General features: G+C 37.6%; 1 protein-coding gene across 11 annotated transcripts in view; it reads right to left on the reverse strand.

The window, feature by feature from the left end:
- caska (calcium/calmodulin-dependent serine protein kinase a) overlaps window positions 1–24,213 on the reverse strand; it is a 509,789-nt gene that overhangs the window by 45,554 nt on the left and 440,022 nt on the right. For all 11 annotated transcript variants that reach the window (XM_039745129.1, XM_039745125.1, XM_039745124.1 and 8 more), the window contains 2 exons: window positions 15,107–15,295; window positions 13,928–14,006 (listed from right to left, as the gene is read on the reverse strand). In XM_039745129.1, the coding sequence (XP_039601063.1) occupies window positions 13,928–14,006; window positions 15,107–15,295 (268 nt within the window). The remainder of the gene's footprint in view (window positions 1–13,927; window positions 14,007–15,106; window positions 15,296–24,213) is intronic.

The following is a 24,213-nucleotide window of genomic DNA, read 5'->3' on the forward strand; positions in this document are numbered from 1 at the left end:
AAAACTATTTAACTCTCTTAAATATGAAGTTGCATTAACAACAGAGTAAAATATTTCACATTTTCATGGAAGGCAGCAAATCCAAGAATAGTACCAGTTTTCAAAATAAACCGATTTGTATGTTTCTGTCACGGGAGTTGAATCTTCAACAATATAGCTGCCTTACAGATATACATTATAAGTTTTGACTTGGGATGGTGAACAGATATTATAAAGAAAATGTTTCACTATTTATTATAGGTGTTATTTTTCCAAAAGGTTAACATAGTCTACTGAGTGCATTATTCCTGTCACAATGCATCTTGACTGATACATTCTATACATTGATTCCACTCAGGTCTAAAAAATGTTCAGCCTACAAATAATTGTTAATAAATTTTCAAATTATATGGGATTGTCAGTCTGACTGATGATACCTGTGGCGTTAAGCAGGAAATTCCCATTAATGAATATAAACTGACAGTCACGCAGTATATATTTATATTTTCTTGATTTTTAAAACATTCAATAGCTTAGCAACACACCACCTAGTCTCCATTTAAAATGGCTGAATATCACAGCAATGGTTTGCTTTCCTAAAATGACACGATTTTACTCTTTTGCAGTATGTCTGTAATCTCAAGACATGGATCAATATTCAATAATATTTTTGTCTTGAAAAATAGATATATTTGGTAAGTTTTAAGGCATTTTTTTACAATATGAAACAGGGATCCATAAGCTCCAAACACACACAACAGTGGGGTAGTTGTTTTTTTAATTTATAAAGTATGCTTTGGTTTTGAATGCAATTTCATGTGGCAAAATAATATATGTCATAACTGTAAATAAATAACTTTGACTTGAAAAATACCAACTTGTTCTTTAAGAGGATTCATTACATGAGTGGGACATGGCATTCTTGCAGTGACCATGCCATTAGGTTAGTTTATTTCTTCTCTTCTGCCAGATGTGTCAATTTATAATCTAAATGTTACAGTTTGTCATTTACATACAGCTGGAATGGCCTGACAGGTGTAAAAATTATCACCCAAGACCCCATAATAATGTATCTACATCCCCAACATTACTGCACTACTGTACATGTAGGAGTATGGAGGTTAAGTAGGGATATTGATATCTTATCTTACTAATAACATTTTGTTTCATGAAAGTCTGAATGACAAATTCAAAAATGAATTTGAATATTTGGTTAATGTTTTTATATTTCTATTTCTAATATTGGTAGAAATTTAAATCAAAAGAAAAAGAAACAGGTCAACAGCAATACAGCCAGCCATATGTAGGAGTAGATATTTTTTAAATTATTGCAATACGTCTTAATTCATTGTGTACACGGATACGTTTTCAGTATTCCTTATCCTTCAAATTGCATTCATACATTTTCTAAAGCATCTGTATATTTTGGAGTCTTGGAGAGTTAGTGCTGGTTAAAGTAAATCTTAATGTAAGAAGGGATTTCACAAGGATACAATTTTCATGTAAACACTTAAGATTTTCAATATTGTTAATTCCACATTTAGAAATTTTCTTTCCATAATCTCATACATTTAGAACTTTCTTCTGCACAGATCAATCACTCAACCAGCTCCACAATTCAGACGTCTAATAAATTCCAGTTGATTACGGGCTTTGCAGAGGCTAATCCATAAGACATCTTTTTTTTTCTTATCATTTTCACCTTTTTTCTCTCTCCTCTTGATTGGTAGTGCCCCCCAAACCATGGCTCTTGCTTCCAGGTCCTATTTGTCTGTTTATTATTATATTCCATAAATATTTTTGTCAATAAAATTCAATAACTATGTATGTAGTACCATTCAAAAATATTTTGTCTTAGATGGCTATTTTATCACATTAGGAATAATGTGTCAACAGAAAACAGAGTGTTTTAGTGTTCTAAAAATTCCCTTTACAAAAAATAAAGCAATAGAGTAAAATATCTGAAATTACTTGAAGAAAGAAACTAACATAGTAACAGGCCACCTTCCAGTTGATGTGAAAGTTGAACCAAAGTGATTAACTGAAAAAGACACAACTATGCAGGGGGATTAAAACTAATCAAGGGACAACCATACTACAAAATGAGATTGCAGTACTGTAGATGTGGCAGTTTAACCTTCAGATCTTACAAGGTAGCAAAAGTGAGCATACTGATAAGACACAAAATGGTCAGTCCTGCATGATCAAGGTCTCTCCAATGCAGAAATTATGTGGCAGGCAGTTTCTTCCATATGTCTTGTTCAAGGTCTTCTGCAGACGCACTAACAAACAAGCAAGGCTAAGTACCAAAAATGCAGTGGCCAGCCATAGAAACTGAGTGCAGCAAACAAAAAAATGCATCAAGCTTACTTAATTATGAAAATGGAAATGGTCCAGCTCTTCTATTCTTGCACAGTTGTGCGTGATATATTGGATACCTCAAGCAGACTCAATTATCAGGAAACAATTCACTTGCAGAAACCACTTGGAGCCTTATACACGCAGCTTCACTGATAAGGGCCAAGCGGTGGACAGCCTTGACACAGTGCTTCATGCTTGAAAGAAAAAGACAAGCCTGTACCAACTGATTCTTTAAGCTAACTAAAACATTCTGCTTTAGCTTTATTTGTTATCATTGGGATATATATAGTGTCACACACGTGCGATAGGGAGATAGCTAAACGGCAAGAATAATAGTAGTTGCACGCCAGACCATGGGGTGGCGAGGTGCACTGACTTTCTTTCTCAATCCTTTGCAGACCAGATTTCCCGCACAGTTCCAGCACCATTGATGACGTCACTTTCCGCCCCCAATGATGTCGTCACCTCTGGCCCCAACGACATCACTTCCAGTTCCGGCGCCATCAATCGCATCAATTCCGGGTCAGACAACATCACTTCCGGCTCTGGTCTCGATGACATCACTTCCTGTCTCGGCCTTTAAAGCTCACATCTTTACAGCCTTAAAATCAGTTCTGTTTTGGACTTGAACCTGAACACAACTCATTAACCAAACTCATTTTGCAGCCAGGGCACAATATACGGGTGGCTGCCCCAAACCAACCTTTTTTGATGTCTTCTCGTTATTTTTGTGACAACATACATAAGAAGAAGTAGAAACTTTAATGCTAATCTAAGATACATAAGTGTGTGCTAATATAAGAGCCCACAAAAGCAGATAGCAGCGCTATTCAGTTGTAGTGCGGAGCTGCACACTTGTCTGACAGAGGCTAAGCTGTTGCTCACTTCACGGGCATATATGTGTAGGGAAAAATCCCTAACCTTCAATAATCAACTCTTAAGCTCCTATATAGCTCAGACTAACTAGATACCATAATGCATTTTATTTTAACTTTATTGCCCAAAGTATTGATGAGCCCTAATTAATCTAAATGCCAAACAGTGTCTGATCTTAAGAAATATGCCAGAGAGCTGAGCATAAATGGAGAAAAACTAAACTGATTATCCACTATGATATATTGAAGGCTAAAATAACAGAATACAACAACACAGTCTGTCTTGAAAGACATTGCGATTTCTCTAAAATAACATTCTAATAATGTTATTTTAATAACATTTGGTAGATAACTTTAAAAAACTGCTAAAAACTCATTATTTTAACATGGCTTTCTCATAGCTTCATTTTACTTTAATCTTGATGCTTTGTATATGCATTTAGTTATCGTTATCATTCATGGTGGCTCCCAAATCCGTACTAACCCCTACTTTCTCTGCTGTTCTTTTTCCATTTTCTGTGGTGGCGATCTGTGCCACCACCAACCGATCAAAGCACCATGCTGTCCCTACATTGATGGATTGAAGGCCAGAGGTCCACATGACCATTATCATCAAATTCTTCCATGTGAAGCCTGAAAACCATGAAGACTGATTGAGATCATTTATGTTAGGTAGAATGCCTAGAAGAGGCTGGGCGGTCTTGTGGCCTGGAACCCCTGCAGATTTTATTTTTTTCTCCAGCTGTCTGGAGTTTTTTCTGTCCTCTCTTGGAGTTTTTTCTGTCCTCTCTGGCCATCGGACCTTACTTTTATTCCATGTTAATTAGTTTTGCCCAATTTTATTTTTATATTTTTCCCTTTCTTCATCCTGTAAAGCACTTTGAGCTACATCATTTGTATGAAAATGTTCTATATAAATAAATGTTGTTGTTACAGTATATATTTTATGTGCTAGCTTGAGAGTATGCCTAGTATTCACACAGGAAAAGACCCTGCATGCAGTTTGTTAAGTCTTCTGGCAGTGAGAAGCTCAGCACCTGCATTTTCAAAACAAAATCTGCTAGCTTGCTTCTTTGTAGAACATAACGGCCTTGACTCACAGAAGATTAAAAAAACAAAGAAAGCAAAAGGCAGGCAAGCAAGGGCCATTCTGCCAAAATAAATGGTTTCCTTTTTAAGCTGCCTCAGGCCTAGACTTTTCATAGCTAATAGCACTGAAACAAATAATAAGGCATATTGATCCTTAATCGAAATTCTCAACACCAAAAGCCTGTAATTACCTACCACAATAGTAGTACCTTCAGAAACTACATGGAAGAGTACCTGAAGAGAACTGCTTCAGTTTTTAAAGCAATTGATTTCATTTATATTTATTATTTGTTCTGTTTACTTGACTTTTTAAGAAATGTATTTATTATTAAAAACTATTATTGCATCATTTTTGGAAGCATTCTGTTTTATAGCATTTTTTGCACAACAGTACTGCATATGGTGAGGACCTTGTAGGAACCTGAGAGCACACTTTTGCGATTAAAGGAAGATTACAAACAAGCTTTGATGTTAGAAAGAAAATAGGAGAATGGTAATGGGGGGGAGTGGGGGGTGCATTTAAAAATGGTCTTGTGTTTGGTATATAAAATTCCCTTCCACTTACATGCTACTGTCTTTAAGATAAAAAAGGTAAGTCATGGCAAGGTTTTGATTGGTCAAAAGATGATTGGAACTAGGATTCTGGAAAAGTGGTTGATTTGAAAATATGTCAGGAGTTTCAGGAAATTGGCCCTTAACTCTACAGGTGTGACTGAGCAACATTGGACGGTCCAAAAACGCACCTGGCTAGTGTACACAGTACTTTATAAAAAATTAATAAAAGAGAAACTTCTTATTACTTTGGTTTACTTAACAATCATTTTGGATAAAGTGATGGTGTGAGAGCACCCCATCTTAAAAAACATATTTCTGTTGTGAGGATATGATTTATTAAATTGCATCTCTTTCATGAGTTCTCCTTGTCCCTTTTAAAAGGTTAATTATGCATATATGCTGTGTATAGTTTCCTCCCACAGTCCAAAGACATTCAGGTTAGGTGCATTGGCGATTCTAAATTGTCCCTAATGTGTGTGCTTGGTGTGTGTGTGTGTGTGTGCGCACCCTGCGGTGGGCTGGCGCCTTGCCCGGGGTTTGTTTCCTGCCTTGTGCCCTGTGTTGGCTGGGATTGACACCAGCAGACAACCCTGTGACCCTGTAGTTAGGATATAGCGGGTTGGATAATTGATGGATGGATACTGTGTATATATCAGACAGGAAACAGGAAAGCTGCCTAAGTTACATAGTGATTATGTAGTACAAGAAGAACAGGTGAATGCACATGTTTGTGAATGCAGTTGCTAGTTTTGACTGTAACACAGACAATAAATATAACATGACAAGTTTTACATGGATATTTTAGTAAATTACTTTCTCAAGAAATAGCAGTAAAAATAAAGATAACATGTACAAAGACTGCCATAATAAGGCATGGGACAAACAAAAACCTAATCTCTTTCATTTATCCTGGCTTTGAATGTCCAATTGTCTAGAAATTTGCTGGAAGAATACAGCACCTTTTTTTGATAATAGAAATCATTCTCTGTGGCACTGCTTCAGAATTTCCCATTTGTATTCAACTGAGTCAATATCTGGTGACTGGGAAGGACAGAGTACAGTATATGATTTATATTGCTTTAATTCTCCACAAACTAGTCATTAATGTCTTGTACCCTGTGGATGGAAGTAACATCATTCTGAGAGTCTCCACTGCCACTGTAATATAAATGCTTCATCAAAGGATGAACCTGATCACTTAAAATGTTTCATATTCATAACAGATGGTTTTTGATGAAATCTTCAGTTCGAGAGTTGCTTGTCTGTTTTCCCATGAACCCTCAATGATCAGTGTGCTCAGTTTTTTTTCTTTTCATAATTGTCCCATGTGATGATGTCATTTATTCTAACTCTCATACAAAGATCAGTTTAACTGATCCTTAAGAAAAATCAACACATTGAGCAGGCTTCATCATTAAATCTTGGTCTATCTAATTGGTCACAACCATGAGTATTTACACTTATCTAATCTCCAGGCCCCTGACATCCAAAATAATAAGCAACTGAGCCTGGACAACACTATTATATATGAGTGAATATTAATTGCCTCATTATTTATATGTAGAACTTTATGCTTTCAATATACTATAATTAGTTCCCTTTTTATTAAGGTACTTCTCTTGCTTTAACAGTTACCTACACAGAAGCTGAAAAATAATTACATACACCAATGAGCCACAACATTAAAACCAGTGATAAGAGAAGTGAGTAGCATTAATTATCTCTTTGCAATGGTATCTGTCAAGTGGTGGGATATACAGCATTAGGCAACAAGAGAACATTGACAATAATGCTAAGTCTACACTGAATGATCATTTACCTGATATACTTGATGCCTGTAGTACAAATTGTGATTCCTTTGATAATCTGAATAGTACATTGCTTAAATTGTTGGATTCTATTGCTCCTCTTATAACTCAAGAAAACGGACCCGGATGAAATCCGCACAATGGTTTTCAGATGGTATCCATGCACTCAAACAGATTTGTGGAAAACTTGAGCACAGGTGGTGTATGACAAAACAAGAGGGTTTCCATCTTGCCTGGGTAGAAAGTTTTAAAAATTATAAATTACATTTTCAGCTGCTAGAACAGCATATTCCTCTAATTTGATTAACACTAATAGAAATAATCTACGGTTTTTGTTTGATACGGTTATCAAGCTTACACAGAATGCTCCTTCCAATAACTCTTAAATCAATGCTGATGAATTTCTGAGATTTTTTTATAAATAAGATGGATTTGATTAGACATAAAATTAGCGGCTGATGATATGCAGCCATATATACCTGTAAAGCTAAATGATCTTTCCCAGCTCCTAAATTTAGAGGCAAGTCTCTTAGAAATTAAGAAAAGGATGAGTATGAACTTTCTGCTCTTAAATTCTTATAAAATAGAGTTATTGGATGCCAGACCATTCAAATATGGACAATTGTGTAAGAGCTTGAGTGTTAAAATTGATGGCTGTTCTATTTTTGAAAGTTCGACGAGCAAAAATCTTGGATTAATCTTCGATACTTTACTCATATTCCAGTTTCATATCAAGGCTACTACCAAGAAAGAGTTTTTTATTACCATAGTAATATTGCAGGAATCCAATCTATTCTATATTTTCATGATGCTAAAACATTAATACATGTCTTTGTTTCATCTAGATTTGACTTTTGTAATGCCCTTTTCTCCGGTGTTCCTAGTTATACTACTAGAGGTCTTCAGCTTGTTCAGAATACTGCAGCTAGAAGAATATTGACAAACAAAAAAACCTGAGCAAATAACACCCATTCTAGCGTCTCCTCATTGGTTATCAGTACAAACATTATAAGGTTCTTCTTTTATTGTATAAAGTGTTGCATGCACTTGCACCACCTTACTTATCTGAACTGTTTTTATTTTTCTTAATTTATATCGCCTCTCATTTATTCTTCTACATTGTACAGTGTATTTGGGCCATGTTGCATGGTGATTCTGCACTTTAAATAAAGTTGATTGATTTGAGTTCTTGAAGGTGATGCATCGAAAGCAGGAAAAATAGTCAAGCGTAGGGATCTAAGAGACTTTGACAAGGGCCAAACTATGACGGCTTGACGACTGGATCAGAGCATCTTCAAAATGGCGGGTCTGCAGTGGTTAGTTTTTGGTAGTAAGTACCTACTGTAACAGATAGGGGGCGCTATCGCTCCCTTGAACCCTCGGACAATATGTCAGACACGAGGTAAAAGTCCAAATATTGACTTGATAAATACTGCACAGTGCACAAAGCACCCTCCTCTCCACAATACTCATTAAATAACACTATACTCTAATCAATAAACTCTCCACCACTCCCAGACACGTTGCCACCCTTCCACCCAGCTCAACTCGTCGTCTGGGAGTTCCCAGAGTCCTTTTATAGTTCCTGACCCGGAAGTGTTTCCCATCCTTCAGTCCATGCTTCCGTATCACTTCCGGGTCAGATAAAAAGTCCTTTTCTTCACCTCGGAAGTACGTCATTCCTCCTGTCCATGTGACTCGGACGTACTTCTGGGACGTAGGGAAAATATTCTTTTCTCCTCCCTGCATCGTCCTCTAGCGGCCCCCATGGTATCCAGCAGGGCTGTGGATAAAAACTCCATTGTCCAGGATTCCCTGCTGGACTTTGGGGCACCTCCATGCTGCAGGGAGGGCTCCATCTGGCGGCCTGGGGGTATTGGCCGGGATGAATGGCCGGCCATGGACCACACAACCAAAAGTGGTCCCAGAAAGGACAACTCGTGAAACGATGACAAGGCCAATGCCGTCCAAGGTTCATTGATGTGTGAAGGAAGCAAAAGCTAGACCATCTGGTGTGATCATACAGAACAGAAAAACTTAATGATGTCCATGAGAGAAATCATTGTGTCACAACACACAGTGCATTTCAGCTTGTTATGTATGGGGCATAACTGCAGACCAATCAGAGTGCCCCTGCTGACCCCTGTCCAACACTGAAAGCACATACAATGGGCACATGAGTGTCAGAACTGGACCATGCAGCAGTGGAAGAAGGTGGCCTGGCCTAATGAATCACATTTTGTTTTAGATTATGTGGACTAGGGCTGTGAGATTAAATGTCGCTATTTGAAAATAACTCAAATTTATTTAAAAAAGGTCTACTTTGAAGGCAAAAGATGACAAACTGTCAAAGAACAAGATCAGTTCAGCTGGAGACCACTACAGCTCAGCAGGTTGGCATGTTTATGTTACTTGTTTAATTCATCAAACCATCCCACAGCCCTTAACCATAGTGTAACCAGGTGTTTTGTAACAACACATGTCATATAATGCAAAGTGAAAACCTCCTCAATGGAGCAGAGCTCTAGTGGTCCACAGCTAAATTTTACTGGGAGGATGGGCAAAGAACGGTCATTTGATTAAGACACACTAATTTTGGCATGGAGTTACTTTAGATGCATTATGCAAAGCTGTGTTATTTTACTGATTTTTTTTTTCAATACACACTTAGCCTTTACAAAGTTTTGAATGGTTAACTTGTTATCTTTATTATTTAAAACTTACAGCCAGACCCCTTCAGAACATAGTGCTTTTTTAATCATCATACTCTTCAGTTTGATCTACAAGTGTGGTTACTCCAAGCTCTTTTTCTAAATGCTTCTCCTGTGCCCTAAAATTATTGCTTTGCCTCTGATTCTGTCCCATTCATTCATAAACCTGAGATCCTGGAAACCTGGAAAATAACTCGTAATTCTGATTTTCCTTTTATCACAATAGTTTAAAATCCTTTGTTAACCAACACGTAACGTCTCACATGTACACATGGCTGCTGGATTGACGCATGATGCCAAATACAATGAGGTGTAATTAAAAGTATTCAGGATACTGAAATAAAATATTGCTACATCTGTAAAGGAGCAAAAAGTAGACAGATTGTGCAGACCTTGACTTACGATTATGACAATCCTGTTCACAGGTGCTGCCTGACTTTTTACTCTGAATGTCACAATATAAACTGTACACTGCAACTGACTTTTGGACACCTCCTAAATAACACAAAAAGTCTGCCTTCAACCTGCCTGCATGTTGCCTGCTCTTTTACTTTGCTTGATATTCTCACTCTGTTGCTGCCTTACAAAGTGACCTCTTGATCTTAAACTGCTTTGTCTGTGTACCACAGGACTACAGTTTCAGTGTCAAAAGCTGGACACATTAAAAAGTGTCATGAGCGCTTCATGATTTGCAGGCGCATAAGTAAAGAAAAGTAAACATTTTAATACTAATGTAGTGAAGTACAGTGCCAAATCATGTGGCTCATAAGAATTTTGGCTTCTTTTCGTGGCTGCTTTTATGGTTTGTTGCCCTGAGAAGGAATTGCGCACTCAACCATCAGTACTGGATAAGAAAAAAGATTGCTAATCAGATGCCCAGGATTTTGATGACTCTTATATTTAAAGAGCAGATGCCTAATTACCGCTAGGATTTTTCTTTTGTGTTGGTTCCTGCTGTGGTTGTCATTGTGGCTGTTACCATAATAATAATAATAATAATAATAATAATAATGATAATAATAATAATAATAATAAAGAACTTACAAATGTACATGTAATGTCTGAAAACATTAACCTAAGTTTGAATATATTTGAATAGTTAATTATTTTTAATTTGAATATTCAAGTTTTTTGGATAATTACCCCAATGAGGCTGGCCAGGTGCATAATTTTCCTGTGGATGAGATGGCAGCAGGATGCATTATGTGAAGGAGGACAATTTTCTGCTATGAAACTTTGGGTCCTGGCATTCATGTGGATGTTACTTTGAGAAGTACCACCTGCAGTACCTAAAGATTGCTGCAGACCACAAACACCACTACATGGTAATAATATTACTTGATCAAACATGGCCTCTTTCAGCAGGATAACGGACCCTGCTACACTGCTAAATCCTATTAAAGAACAGTTTGAGGAATATAACAAAAGGTGTTGGCTTGGCCTCCAAATTCCCCAGATCTGTGGGATACTGTAGGATGTAATGGAAAAACAAGTGCAATCTTTGGAGGTCCCACCATGCAAATTACAGGACTTAAAGGATTTGCTGCTAATGTCTTAATTCCAGACACCACAGTCACCTTCAGACATCTGGTGGAGTCCATGCCTTGACTGGTCAGAGCTGTTTTGGTACAATGTTTAGGCAGGTGGTTGTAATATTATGACTGATTGGTGTAATTAAACTACATAATATGTAAGCATGAACTTCTCTAACAAAGAAACATCATATGACCATTACTTGGGATACTCTGATTGATCAGCCGCCTATCTGAATTGGCCGATTCACAATAAAAAAGACTCAATTGGTGATTGGTAAATTGGCCGATCACAAAAGCCAATCTTGTCAATCCCTACTTTTCTAAGCTTTACAGCAGGGTTATTCAATTACAAAGGCCAGGCATTTTCAGCAGCCGGTATGCAGCAGGTAATAACAAATTTTAAACCAACACAAATAAATGTACTGAAAAACAAGTACGTAATGTTTATTCATTGATTCCCCTTTAAATTTGGTCACATCTGACTCTGGCACATCAAAAAGTGCATAAAGAAACAATTAAAAAACTTACTGAATAACTGAACAGAATCTGAGGTGGGCATAATACTTTTTTCCCCACTTTTGAAATCAAAAATAAACATTTTGGTCATATCTGACCCAGGCACATCTCAAAATGCATAAAAACAAAATAGTGCACAGTATAGCAAAAACACTTGTTACCCTTTTGAAATAAAATAAATAATTTGGTCAAATATGACCCAGGCACATTACAAAGTGCATTTAACAGAATAAAAAAAAAAACTATCAATATTATTAAAGCTATCAGTGCACAAGCCCAGAACAAGTGATAACAGTAACTAACACACATGAATACAATGTCTACAGCATACTGAGGGAACAGAGGCTCATTTAAAAATCAACACGTCTGATTACCAGTGCCTTTTTTGTACACAAAAAGGTGGCAGTAAGCATACGTTACGTTTGGATCAGGTACTGTAAAGGTGTCGAGGCCGAGAGTCCTAGAACTACACATTTTGTTTATTTGGTGAAGAAACATAACGGTTTAAACTGTGAAATGAACAAATCGTCAAGTATGATAATAATTCTTTATATTTATATAGCGCGTTACTCACAATGCTTTTCAAACTTCACGCAGATAAGACCCTGGACATAAACCCAGCATCTCCTTATTGTGAGGCAATGGTGTTATCCTTAAGCCACCTGCACAAGCATATTGGACTGCATAATATTATACTTGATAGTTTAAAATTACAAAAAGAAAATATCCAAAATCGAATAATAACCGTAGGAAAATAATGAGCTGTACATTCTACAGAAAAGTTACATAGTCCCGAAAAGCAATCAGTGTTTAATTTGATTGAGTTTTAAAGAAAATTTCAAACTTTTTGCATGCTTTCATCAAATGCAGTCTTTCTAATTTGTTTTTTGCTTTGAATGTCAATGACCGATTGTCATCCTCATAACAGCCATGAATCCGCAAGATTAAAGTGTAATGAAGGGAGAACCAATTTTGGCATCTATACAGATACTAGAAAACTAAGTTTGGTAAATGTACATAAGAATGAAGCAGAGATTTTGTATGTTACATGGAGAAAATTTCATTTTTTTTCTAACTTGTTTTTAAGATTTTTATCATCATCATCATGATTTTCATTCTGCATTTGCACGTGTTCTGGTATTAACCCATTATTTACTGTTGAGCACATTGGTAGGTCTGATACTGACTTAGCAGCAGCCTGTTACCATTCAGTGTAATTAAACTACATAATGAACTTGCCTGGGTGTATGCTCTTTTACTGATTGTCACTATTAGGATATAGTTAAGGGAGCAAACTACACAGAAAAAAGCAACCCCAATAGGAAAATAATAACAGAGAGTTAAGCTATTAAAGCTATAACAAAAATATAAATATTTCTAAATGTCTTTGAATATAAAAATCTATGGTTGTGCTTTTCTGAATGTAGAATAAGAGAAGAGAAAATAGACAAGCTAATTAAATTAAATCAATTATAGCGAAAACAACTAACTAATTATATAACTGGTTGGAACAAAAACTTGCAGCCACATTGGGGACCCCATGACTAAGTCTGAGGTCCACTGTGCTAGGAAAATCTCTTGCTTTTTGCTACAGTACATAGTCTATACCTGTCAATAACTGTTGCCTACATTAAAGACATATCTACCTGAAAAAATATTGTTAATTTACAAACTACAAATAAATTGATAAAATGATATTTTATGACTAACCTATTGTAATTATGTAGTAAACAGTTAACTATTCATTAACCCATTTTCTGTACCAGCCTTTTCAGTGACACAGTTACTCGGTGTTACAATCTGTCCTATAAGCACTGGGTGCAAGACTGGAAAAAACCATGGATGGAATATTATCTCATCAAAGGGCACACACAGACACTGAAACAACATAGAATTGAAGATGATCATTATTTGAACATACACATTTTGACAATGTCAGAAGAAACTGACATTGACCTTGAGAAAATGCCTAAATTGTATACAGGCATTAAACCGTGCTGCAGTTGAACTTAGGACTTTAGAGCTCACATTAGTAACCACTGATCAACAGAGCTGCATAAATATAATATATTTTTTAACAGAAGATTTAGGGACAACCTTTATAAAAAAACTACATTTACATAATTCAATGTTTCATATTTAACACACAATAATTTATATGAAGTGTAATAAAAGTATGTAGTTGCCAAATTTACTTATATGATTCCTTAAGTATTCCAGATGGTTCCAATGATTAATATTCCTTAATATTAAAAAATAACATATATTTATAAAATTAACATCCCTTCAATCATTCATACCTTTTTAATGAAAGCTGTAACAAATGTAACACACAAAAGAGAGTAAAATCAGAAATTCAACCATAGCAATTCAAATTTTGAGATTAATTTCATGGCTAGAGAATAGTTTTCAACATTTTTCTCTGTAATACGTTATTTTTATTTTCAATGTATGGTTAGATGGGCTCTAAAAAAAATGCAAAACACACGGCTGCTTACCTTGCCTGTGAATCATTCCACCATGCATAATTCTTGCTACAATACAATGGTTTAGCTCATTCATTTTAAGAGTGATTCCCTATTAAGAAAAGCAAATATGTATCAGTATGGCACAAGGAAGGATGCTTACAGGCTCTGAATGTAATGCTAGTGTTTAAGCCTGCTGTGTCTGAGGGCAACACTCCCCAAGAATTGTCACTGCAGCAGGTTAAAGCAGCTGGTGATCAATGAAGTGCAATCATGCACATGCTGTTTCAGCTGTCAAGTTCTGCTGGGGTCAGACCTTGACAAGATGAAGCTACAGGAAACTAAAGTTATAAAAGAAACAGAAGTAGCAAATGCTACATTTTATGTGAAAACAGATGCAAAGATACAAAGGTGTTTTCTTCTGTACATGTTAACTTTTAGAAATCAAAGTAAAAAAATACACTAAAGATTTCCAACTAAAAGTATTTATTAAACAAAATAATAATGTATAGTTGCAGTACACCATGACAAACACAACTCTCTAACAGAAGACTTAATAAACATGACTGTCTCTACAATTTAATTGATACCAACACTCACGTTTATTTTTATGGGAAAAATGGTAAAATGTTATACTTGCACAAAGAATACAAATGTTCAAAACATTTTTATTTTTCCTAATTATGGAACAATACCTGTAGCTTCTGAATACATTGAAAAGCTCAATCAAGAAATAGTATTCCTCCTGTTCTTAATGACAATGAATTGTACTTTTGCTTCCGTGGCAAAGTGATTTGTGATCGTGCTCTGTGCAAAAAGCATTATATATACAGGGATTAAACAGAGAGTTTGACCATAATAAAATTGATTCCTCTTTAGTCAGAATGACACTTCACTTCTGTCACATGACATCTCACAATGGCATGATTTTACGGCTAGATTAAATGCATTTTAATGAAGAATTTTATGCAAGAATGAATGCATTTTAATGAAGAGATAAGGTTTGGTGCAACTGCATAGTCAAGCATGCCACAGTAGATGTGCGACTAACAAACACCAAAATAGTTAAGAGTAAAGTCATGTTAAGACAGATGAGGTGAAAAAAACAGAACTAATAGAAGAATTACTGTAAAATCATTGATGTGTGGGTACTAATGTGCTTAGGTCAATTCATACAGAATAAAGTTTTTAAAATTACTAACTTCTTCTTACCATGGGCTCATCTGTATTCTTCTGGAACTGTACAAGACGAACTCGGGTGACATTTTCCATGTCCATGTCACCATTGGCACTTTCTGGGGAGTCTCCGTTTAAGTAAGGGGAAGTGGGTGGTGGTGTAACTCTCAATGCTTCATCACTATAAACCTCATGAGCCACCACGTCATGGGTTTGCAGTAAGGCCTAAAATTGCAAACAAAAATATTAAACAAAAAAGTGGAAACTTTTTAAAAATATCTCTCATGCATTATCAATAGTGGCATTATAAAAATAACATTTGAATTTAAAGACTCTTAATAGAAGATATATGAACTAAAAACGCCACATTCAAAGGAAAGAGTTCTTCAATAAGAGGTATTAATGAAATAAATCAAAATAAAGCAAAGTAAACGTGAGATAAAAACATTAATTTTATAAAATAATAATTTGCATTTCCAAACTTCATTCTTTACTTACTGTATATACAGTAATCCCTCGCTATATCGCGCTTTGACTTTCGCGGTTTCACTCTATCGCGGATTTTATATGAAAGCATAACTAAATATATAACGCGGATTTTTCGCTGCTTCGCAGGTTCTGGACAATGTGTCTTTTACTTCCTGTACATGCTTCCTCAGTTGGTTTGCCCAGTTGATTTCATACAAGGGACGCTATTGGCGGATGACTGAGAAGCTAACCAATCAGAGCACGCAGTTAAGTTCTCCTGACTGAGAAGCTAACCAATCAGAGCATGCAGTTAAGTTCCTGCTTGCTGAATGCAGTGTTAACCAGGAAGTCTCGTCTCGCTCATTCAGCATCAACGTGTTTCGCTGTGTAATGAGTTGTGCTCTTTTGTGTTTCTCTTTGTGTATAGTCAAGCCCTTCATTATGGCTCCAAAACGATCTGCTACTGCTTCAGGGGCCGTGCCCAAGCGCAAACGGAAGATGTTAACGATTGCCGAAAAGGTAAACGTTTTGGATTTGTTAAAGGCTACGATTCTTTTTATTTAAAAAGTAGGAAAGGAATATAAGATCTACGGCCGCAGTGTCCTTTTAACCAGGGTGCAAAACAAGTTGTAAGTGGATGTAATAAGGCAGTAGTCTGGATGGAATCTGCTTTAGGGATTTGGATTGAAGACTGCCAGAAGAAGAGCAACGGCAGTGCTACACAATCGCCTGAAGTGGCTCCTTTAAGGGCTGTAACGCTCTCCTTTGTTGTGCAGTAAAATAAAACTCATTGTTATCCGACAAGTCATCGTGTCATTGTTGGTGAGTAATCATACGTACGTACGTTTAGTGTCACTGTACACACATTTACTATATACTATTTTTGTTGCATTGTACGTATTTATTGCTGGTGGCATGTCTATCGTAATGGCATGTAACATTTGATATCGGAGACACTCAATATCTTTAAAATAATATTTAGGTTTTACTGTATATAAACAGTGTGTTTATATACATAATTTCAATGAATCTTACCTAATATCTAAGAGAATACAAAGGGATTATGCTGTATAACTCTGCGGGGAATATTTATAAACAGTGTGGGAGAGTTTATAAGGGCTTAAAATATATAAAAATAACCATATAAACATATGGTTTCTACTTCGCAGATTTTCACCTATCGCGGGGGGGTCTGGAAATCACAGGAAAGGAGGTTGTAAACTTTGAATCTAATCAAAAGCATACTAATATTTTTGGTGGTATGGTTTTTTAGCACATATTGCCACAATTCTCTAAAGTATCGACATTAAGATGTACATTTATAGATTCGGGAGTGCAATGGTGATTAAGTGTTCAATTCTATTTTCCATTGTTGACATGGCATAAGGAAGTGAGTGTTTAAAATGAAACTACCATAAAAATTAGAGACTGTTCATTTCTTCGTAAGTGAGCAAACGTACAAATTCAGCCGGGGATCAAATAATTATTTCCCCCACTGTACAAACAAAATAAAATTGCCTTACTCTGTGCTACATACATGTACATATTATAATTATTAATGTTCTTATATTCTTTAAGTTTGCTTTGGCAAAATAATGTTAAACAGTTGTCACACACATGCACTAGGGAGGCAGGCTAAGGGCTTAGCTGAGGCGTTGGCTGAAGCCAGAAATTAATGACACCCAGAAAATTGTTCCAACAGCTTGCCTGTGACACTCTTATTAACTGCCTACCTGAATCCCTCACCCAGCCAGTCTGGTGGCAGCCATATAAGAAGATGGAGGCTCTCATTGAGGTTATTGAGTGACATAGGATGGTGTCCCAGAATGAGAGGTCCGAGCAACTGGTGCGCCAAGCCCAACAGGTACAAGCCACCACTTTTGGATCGCAACAGACACATCACCGACTGCGACGATGCAGGTTCGCTGCATGCTCCCATCGTCCGTCCAGGAGCCCTTGAACCCTGCACCGTTGGTAATGTTACCGATGAGCCCGGCAGTGAGGCACAACAATAGAGCAAGGGGATGGTGCAAAAAAGTGCCAAGTGCTTTTATTTAAAACCAACAACAAAAAGAAACAGTGTTCAAATAAATAGTGCAGTGTTTCAAAAAGTCTTCATTAAATAAATAATCCATAAAACAGAAGTGAAGTGGAGTTTAAAATCCAATAGAAAAATGTCTTTTAAAAACAATGAGGTTAAAACAATGCTGGAAACAGTCTCTTTTAAAAACACAAAGCCGGTGTCTTTTTACCTGGCGGCTCTCCCCTGCTTCTCCCATCGGGCATTGCAACAGAAGAGTCGCCATACCTGCAGCTGACCTTCTTTCCACATAACTGATCTGGTGGCCTTCTGATCCCTGGCTCCGGTTCAGCTTGCCTGAATCGAGACTTGGCTTCCTTGGCAACCATGACACTCACATCAGGGAATTCATCTCCCAAGCCTCCCGACTCCCGCTGCCTTCTCGGCCTTACGCGGCCAGCCGTCCTGCTGCCGGTCACTTCTGTTCCTCCATAAAATGCTCAGCGGAAGTGACCACTTCCAACTGCCCAAGGTGTTGGACAAACACCCCTGCTAGGGCTCAACTGTCCAGCTGCCTGCCTGCTGCCTGCCTCTCTCCCCCCACTGCTTCCTGCAAGCTCCATCTTTCTTTTTCCTTCCTTTTTCTTATCCCCCTCTAGTCGCCTCATGCTTCTATTTATGATGAGGACGTGGTAGCTGTGGCAATCAGCAGCTCCCGGGAACAATTACGGATGCGGATGATTTCCCAACTGTGCACTTAGGTGAGAAATGCCCACATCACTAGCTCCCTAGGAACCACTTCAGCCCCACAACCACACCCCCTCGCTAAGCTGCGAGTGTGGTGATTATTTATTTTAAAACTGGCCTCTTGACGTGAGCTGTGGACCCGCTATACCACACCGACCCTACCACTAGGCCAGAGGAGAAGACTCCAGCACTTCTGTGCTGCTTCAAATGCGGGGAGCCCAGACACATCATGATGGCTTGTCCTCTCCATAGTGAGCAGATGGACGGCGGATGGGGCCTCGGAAAAAGGTATTGTGTACTCTTTAACCACCTGTCTCTTACCCATACAGGAGTGGCTATTGTTAATGGGCACAAGGTCTCCGCTTTGTTTGACTGCAACAGAAATATTTCAATTGTTGCGCGCTGATTTATGTTTTCGCAACAGTGGTTGAAGGAAAACACCAGTATAACCTGTATTCACGGGGAGATGAGGGAGTACAATATAGCTTCCTGCGTGGTCAGCATTGAGGATAGCCTCTGAAGTCTCCCGATGGCTGTCATGCCTGACTCCCCTTACCCCGTAATACTAGGTCGGGACTAGTCAAACAGTGAAACAATAACCAGAGAGTCACTCCGGCTATGACGGTGGGCCTTACTATGGATTCCCAAAAAGCATCCCAGAATGCCTCCACACTGTGTTTACTTCCGGAGCACAGATCTGATTTGGCAGTCCAGTGTGACATGGTGTACAATGCGGTGACGAAGACCTTGTCAAGCGAGGAGTCAATGTTGCACCCTGAAACCACGCCCCTTGAGAGCAGCCCCGATCCCTTGACAACTTAACATTTCCAGTTTAGACAAATGCCAAGCTCCTTTAAGCAGGAGCAGTGGAATGACGACTCCCTAAAAAGTGCTATTAATGCAGTTGTCTCTGTAAACAGTCAGCACATGCAGCATCCCATGCCACAGGGGCTGCACTATGTGATCCATAATTATCTCCTCTATTGGTTTGCTGAGCAGAAGGGGGAGGTTCGGTCCCTGCCGTTAGTCCCAAGGACTTCCTGTGGGAGGTCTGTGAACAAGCACACACTCACCTCCTGGGTGTCTAACTGGGAATCGAAAAGACCACAGAGTCCACTTTTATTGGCCTGGGATCAATGAGGAGGTCCGATGCAAATATATCCTAGTCCTCATTGATTATGCCACCTGATTCCCGGAGGCTGTTCCCCTGCATTGAGCCAACTCTAAGACTATTGCATGGGAACTGGTTGGGGTCATTGCGTGCATCTGCATTCCTAAAAAAGTCCTGATGGATCAAGGGACGGCTTTTACTTTGGAAACGTTCAAGGAGGTGGCCAAGTTACTGAAAATAGTGTGTTGAAAGACCTCGGTGCATCAACACCATACCGACAGCTTGGTTAATCAAACTCTCAAACAGATGCTGCACAAGGTGGTCAGTAAGAATAGAAGGGACTGGAATCAGTTACTTCCCCTCATGTGATTTGCCTATCTGGAAGTATCACCGGCCACCGCAGGCTTACGGGCGACAACCCCGAGGTACACTGGAAATCCTAAAGGAAGCTTGGGAGGAGGAGGCCCTCCCATCCATAAACATATTAAAATATATCGCACAATTATGCGACAGATTAGAAAAAATCTGGCCAATCCAAAAAGAGCACATGGAGAAGGCTCAAGTAGCACTGGCCCACGGGAGTTCCATCCAGGGGACTGGATCATGGTTCTCATTCCCACTTCAAATTACTGGCCCACTGGCAGGGCCCGTACGAAGTTAAGGAAAGGAGGGGACGTGTCAACTATTTGGTAAAACAACCAAACCATCGGGCGAGCGAATGGATATACCATATCAACCTGCTGAAACAGTGGAATGATCAGGCTCCTAAGCCCTCCTCTGGACAGCTCCATCCCCTCTTCTCTTAGAAAATTAACCTTAACTTTGCCACCCACTCGGTGACAGGAGCTTGAAGCAGCTGTCCAGTTGATACCGGAAGTGGTGAGCGAAATACAAGGTTGGACCTCTCTGGTTGAGTACAACATTGCGACGGAGCATCAGGAGCATCCCTACTACCTTCCTGTGGCAAAATGATCAGAGGTAGCGCTTGAGATCAGCGGTATGCTGGACCTAGTAGTAACTGAGGAGAGCCACAACCCTTGAACCAGCCCTATTGAACTGGTCCATAAGCCTGACAGAAGTTGGAGGTTCTGCAACGACTTCCGGTGACTTAATCAAGTTTCCCAATTTGACGCCTATCTGATGCCGTGAGTGGATGACCACCTTGAATGGTTAGGAAAGGCACAATTTTTGACCACCGTTGACATGACGAAGGGGTACTGTCAAATTCCTTTACCTAAATCTGCAAAAGTAAAGACATCATTCAGCACCCCTAGTAGACACTGGCAGTATCATGTCCTCCCATTCAGCTTGCAAGGGGCACCTGCAACTTTCCAGCATCTGGTGGACAAAGTGCTCCAGCTCCATAATGCCTATAGTGCTGTCTAATTAGATGACATAGTCAACTATTCCAGTACATGGGATGAACACGTACAGTATGTCAAGGTGGTGCTCCGAACACTAGCAGAAGCTGGTCTTCGTATCAAATGGAAGAAGTGCTTCTTTGGGTTAACCAAGGCTAAATATTTGAGCTATCTAGTTAGCAGGGGCACCGTCAGGACACAGTGTACCAAAGTCCATGCCACATTAAACTGGCCACCTCCAAAGACTAAACAGCAAGTCCAAGCCTTCCTGGATTAAGCAACTTACTATCGCCTCCTAATTCATGATCGGTTCCTACATTTCCTTCCTAACCAAACCCTCCGACTAACCTCAGTTCCAGCTAGAACCCTTATGGACCCATCTCTTCCTCTCCAACAGCTATAAAAGCCAACCACCTACCCTTACCACCCTGTCCCATTTTGGGCATCGATCCAGACAGTGCTCTGGAGCTATTCATTTTTTTGAAATGTTGTACACAATATATGGGGTGGATCCCCAACTCTTTCTCTGTTTGTTGTTTCTTGTTTTACACAGTATTGTGAGATAAAGGTAAAGCAGGAAAAGGCAGACTAGTAATGGAGGTGAGTAAAACAAGTGGTACAGCACAGATAATATTGATTTTTGAAAATTACACACCCTAGTTTAGGGGCTGGGGGTTTACAGTACTTGTGTAGAGACAAAGTCAAACTTCAATAGCCCAAAATCAGTAAGTTTGACATTTCACATATCCACTCAGAGTTCTCTCTCCAAAAGACAATACTCAATGCTTCTAAAGGACATTTTAATAATGTGTTTTGCAACAGATTCCTGGCTTTTCTCCTTTTATACACACACGAAAACAAAGATTTGCTATTTAAATTAATTTCCAGTTGCTCATATCTTTTATTTTTACTTTATTTCTTCAATTGAACTACATGCTTCTTGCCTTACTTTACTTCAGGGTTTGCCATCTTACTGATCCACATGAGAAACAATTTCTACTCATCAACTTCCTCATTCTCTAATTTATTTTTTAGCAGACTTATACAGTCATTATACTGTATTTATTTCTTACTTTTCTCATTCTCTTTTCCCATCTCTGTCATTCTTCTTAATAATTCTAGCTTCTTCCTAGTCTGTCACTCCTCTACATGTCTTAATCCACATTTTAATTCCTTCATTTGATTTCTTTTTCACTTTTCTCTTGATGGTTTTACCTCATTTTTCCATAAGCTCTCAATATCATCGTGTTTTTAACTCCTATGATTAATTTGCTTATGTGCTCCATTGATTACTTTCTCCAGCTCCAGACTTCTCCTATTCCTTTTACTTTGCACATAGTTAATTAAACTAAAACTTTTGAATACATTCAAATAAAAAATACAAGACTAGCACTGTGCTTTGATATAAAATTCTGTGCTGAGACACTCCAAAAATGCTGACTTCTAAAATTTTCCACTGTAAAATGTAACTTTACTTTCATTCTAGGGTTTTAATCCAGGGTTAGTAGTGACTCAATTTAAGATGTTCTTTTAGCTACGGAAATTAATGTAAAGTGCAGTCTTCTGTGATTTCATACACTTGTGATATTAATTTTCATTATTATGTAGTACAGTTTCTCTGTATATAAAAAAGTGCTTAGTTCATATATTGTGTCATGCAAAAATAAAAATGACGTTATACGTCCAATGGTCTGATGTGCCTAAGTACCTTCAGCAAAATTGTTTAAAAGCTGCTATACTTGTCCTTTCCACCACTTCCTTGTACAATTTTGTGGTTTCATCAGAGAGAAATGAAAATGCGAACTGAAAAAATATAGCAGAGTGCAGATTTGTCATTCAGTGTACCTCTTGCCCACAAATGTAGAATGTACAAGTTTTTAAAAATATTCTCACTGCTTCCATTTCAGTTTCAAGGAAGATGTGGCCAAGCTGTTGATTGTTGGTTGAACAAAACCTGTTTTTCTAAGAGAACTGTGGTACATACAACACTCAAACATGACAGTTACTCAGTGCAAGGCAGTCATCATGGTAGCAGACAGGCACATAATTTTATGATCAGTACACAAATCTTTGGAACCAGGAGCAAGCCAAAATTTATTGTCATCATTTACATTCATTTCGTCTAAAATATAAATATTCTACAGAAAACAGTTTAATTTTGATTTTAATTTAAGCAGTCCAAAGTATGTTATATGAAGAGGTACATTGAAAAATGCTCTTTAAATCATTATAGAAATTATTGAAAATGAAATACAGCCATTATGAACAGAAGGGGCTTTATTCATATAATGACTAACTGGTTTGGTGATTGTGTTCTTTTTTTAAAGAAATATGAAATAAGGAAATAACCTAGTACATATTTTAAAAAATCCTCTCAAATAGAAAAAAGTGCAATAGTCTCTAAAAACGTTGTCAAAGCCATAAAAGATTGTTGCTTGAAACACAGAAACAGTTTAAAAAAATTGAGTACTGAAAGCATTCTTTATTGCAATTTTGCAAAATTTGCAGAAATTATGAATCCCCATTTAACATTTTTTCTTGTAAATTACTTCTGAAATCTTGTTCAAAAGATGTACTTAAATTCATACAAATTATGTTTAGATTTCATTTGTAAGTTTATTTTTCTACCACAACATACAATATTTGAGAAACAATAATGTATTTATCAGAATGACATCATAAAGTTTTGAAATTTTATGATTCGTGAATAAAAACAGTGCTAATGGTTTAATAATGAAAGCACCGAGATCACCTTAGACAAAATGAGACTATGTTTAGATCATACTATAGTCTGTAAATCAGAAGCATCTATAAATTCTTCCACATTTTACAGCTTGCATATCACAACTTCTGCTATGATAATTTTCCATCTAATCCCTCTATTGATGGTTAGTGAACTCTGATTGCTTTCTCTAACTTGTACTGCATTTATGGAATAATTTTATATTGTTGACCTGAACTTCATTGTAGGAAGTCTTTACTATTTTTGTTATCTTTTATTTAATTTATTAAAACATATAACATTCCATACAATCAAGTCAAAACTTAACAAAACTAAATTCAAATCAATCCCCACCACGTGAGAAAGAGAGGAAGACCAACAGCCAGAGTAAAACAATTGAGAGTAGTAAAGAGAGAAAGGAGTCTTTTCCCCCAATATAAATGCTTATTGTAAAATATTATTGATTAGGTCCTGCCGGGTTTTAAAAAAAAGTTTTGAACAGATCCTCTAAGTGAGAATTAGATTTTTTCCAATTTCAAATATTTAACATCAGCTACCCACTGACTTAAAAGAGGTGGGTTAGGATTCCTCCAGTTGGGCAAGACAAGTCTACGTGCTAATAGTGAAGTAAAGGCAATTACAGTTTGTTTGTCCTTCTCCACTTTAAACTAATCTGGAGGTACACCAAACACAGCTGTTAATGAGTTAGGAGTG

The sequence above is a fragment of the Polypterus senegalus genome, chromosome 2, assembly GCF_016835505.1.
Source record: "Polypterus senegalus isolate Bchr_013 chromosome 2, ASM1683550v1, whole genome shotgun sequence".
NCBI lineage: Eukaryota > Metazoa > Chordata > Cladistia > Polypteriformes > Polypteridae > Polypterus > Polypterus senegalus.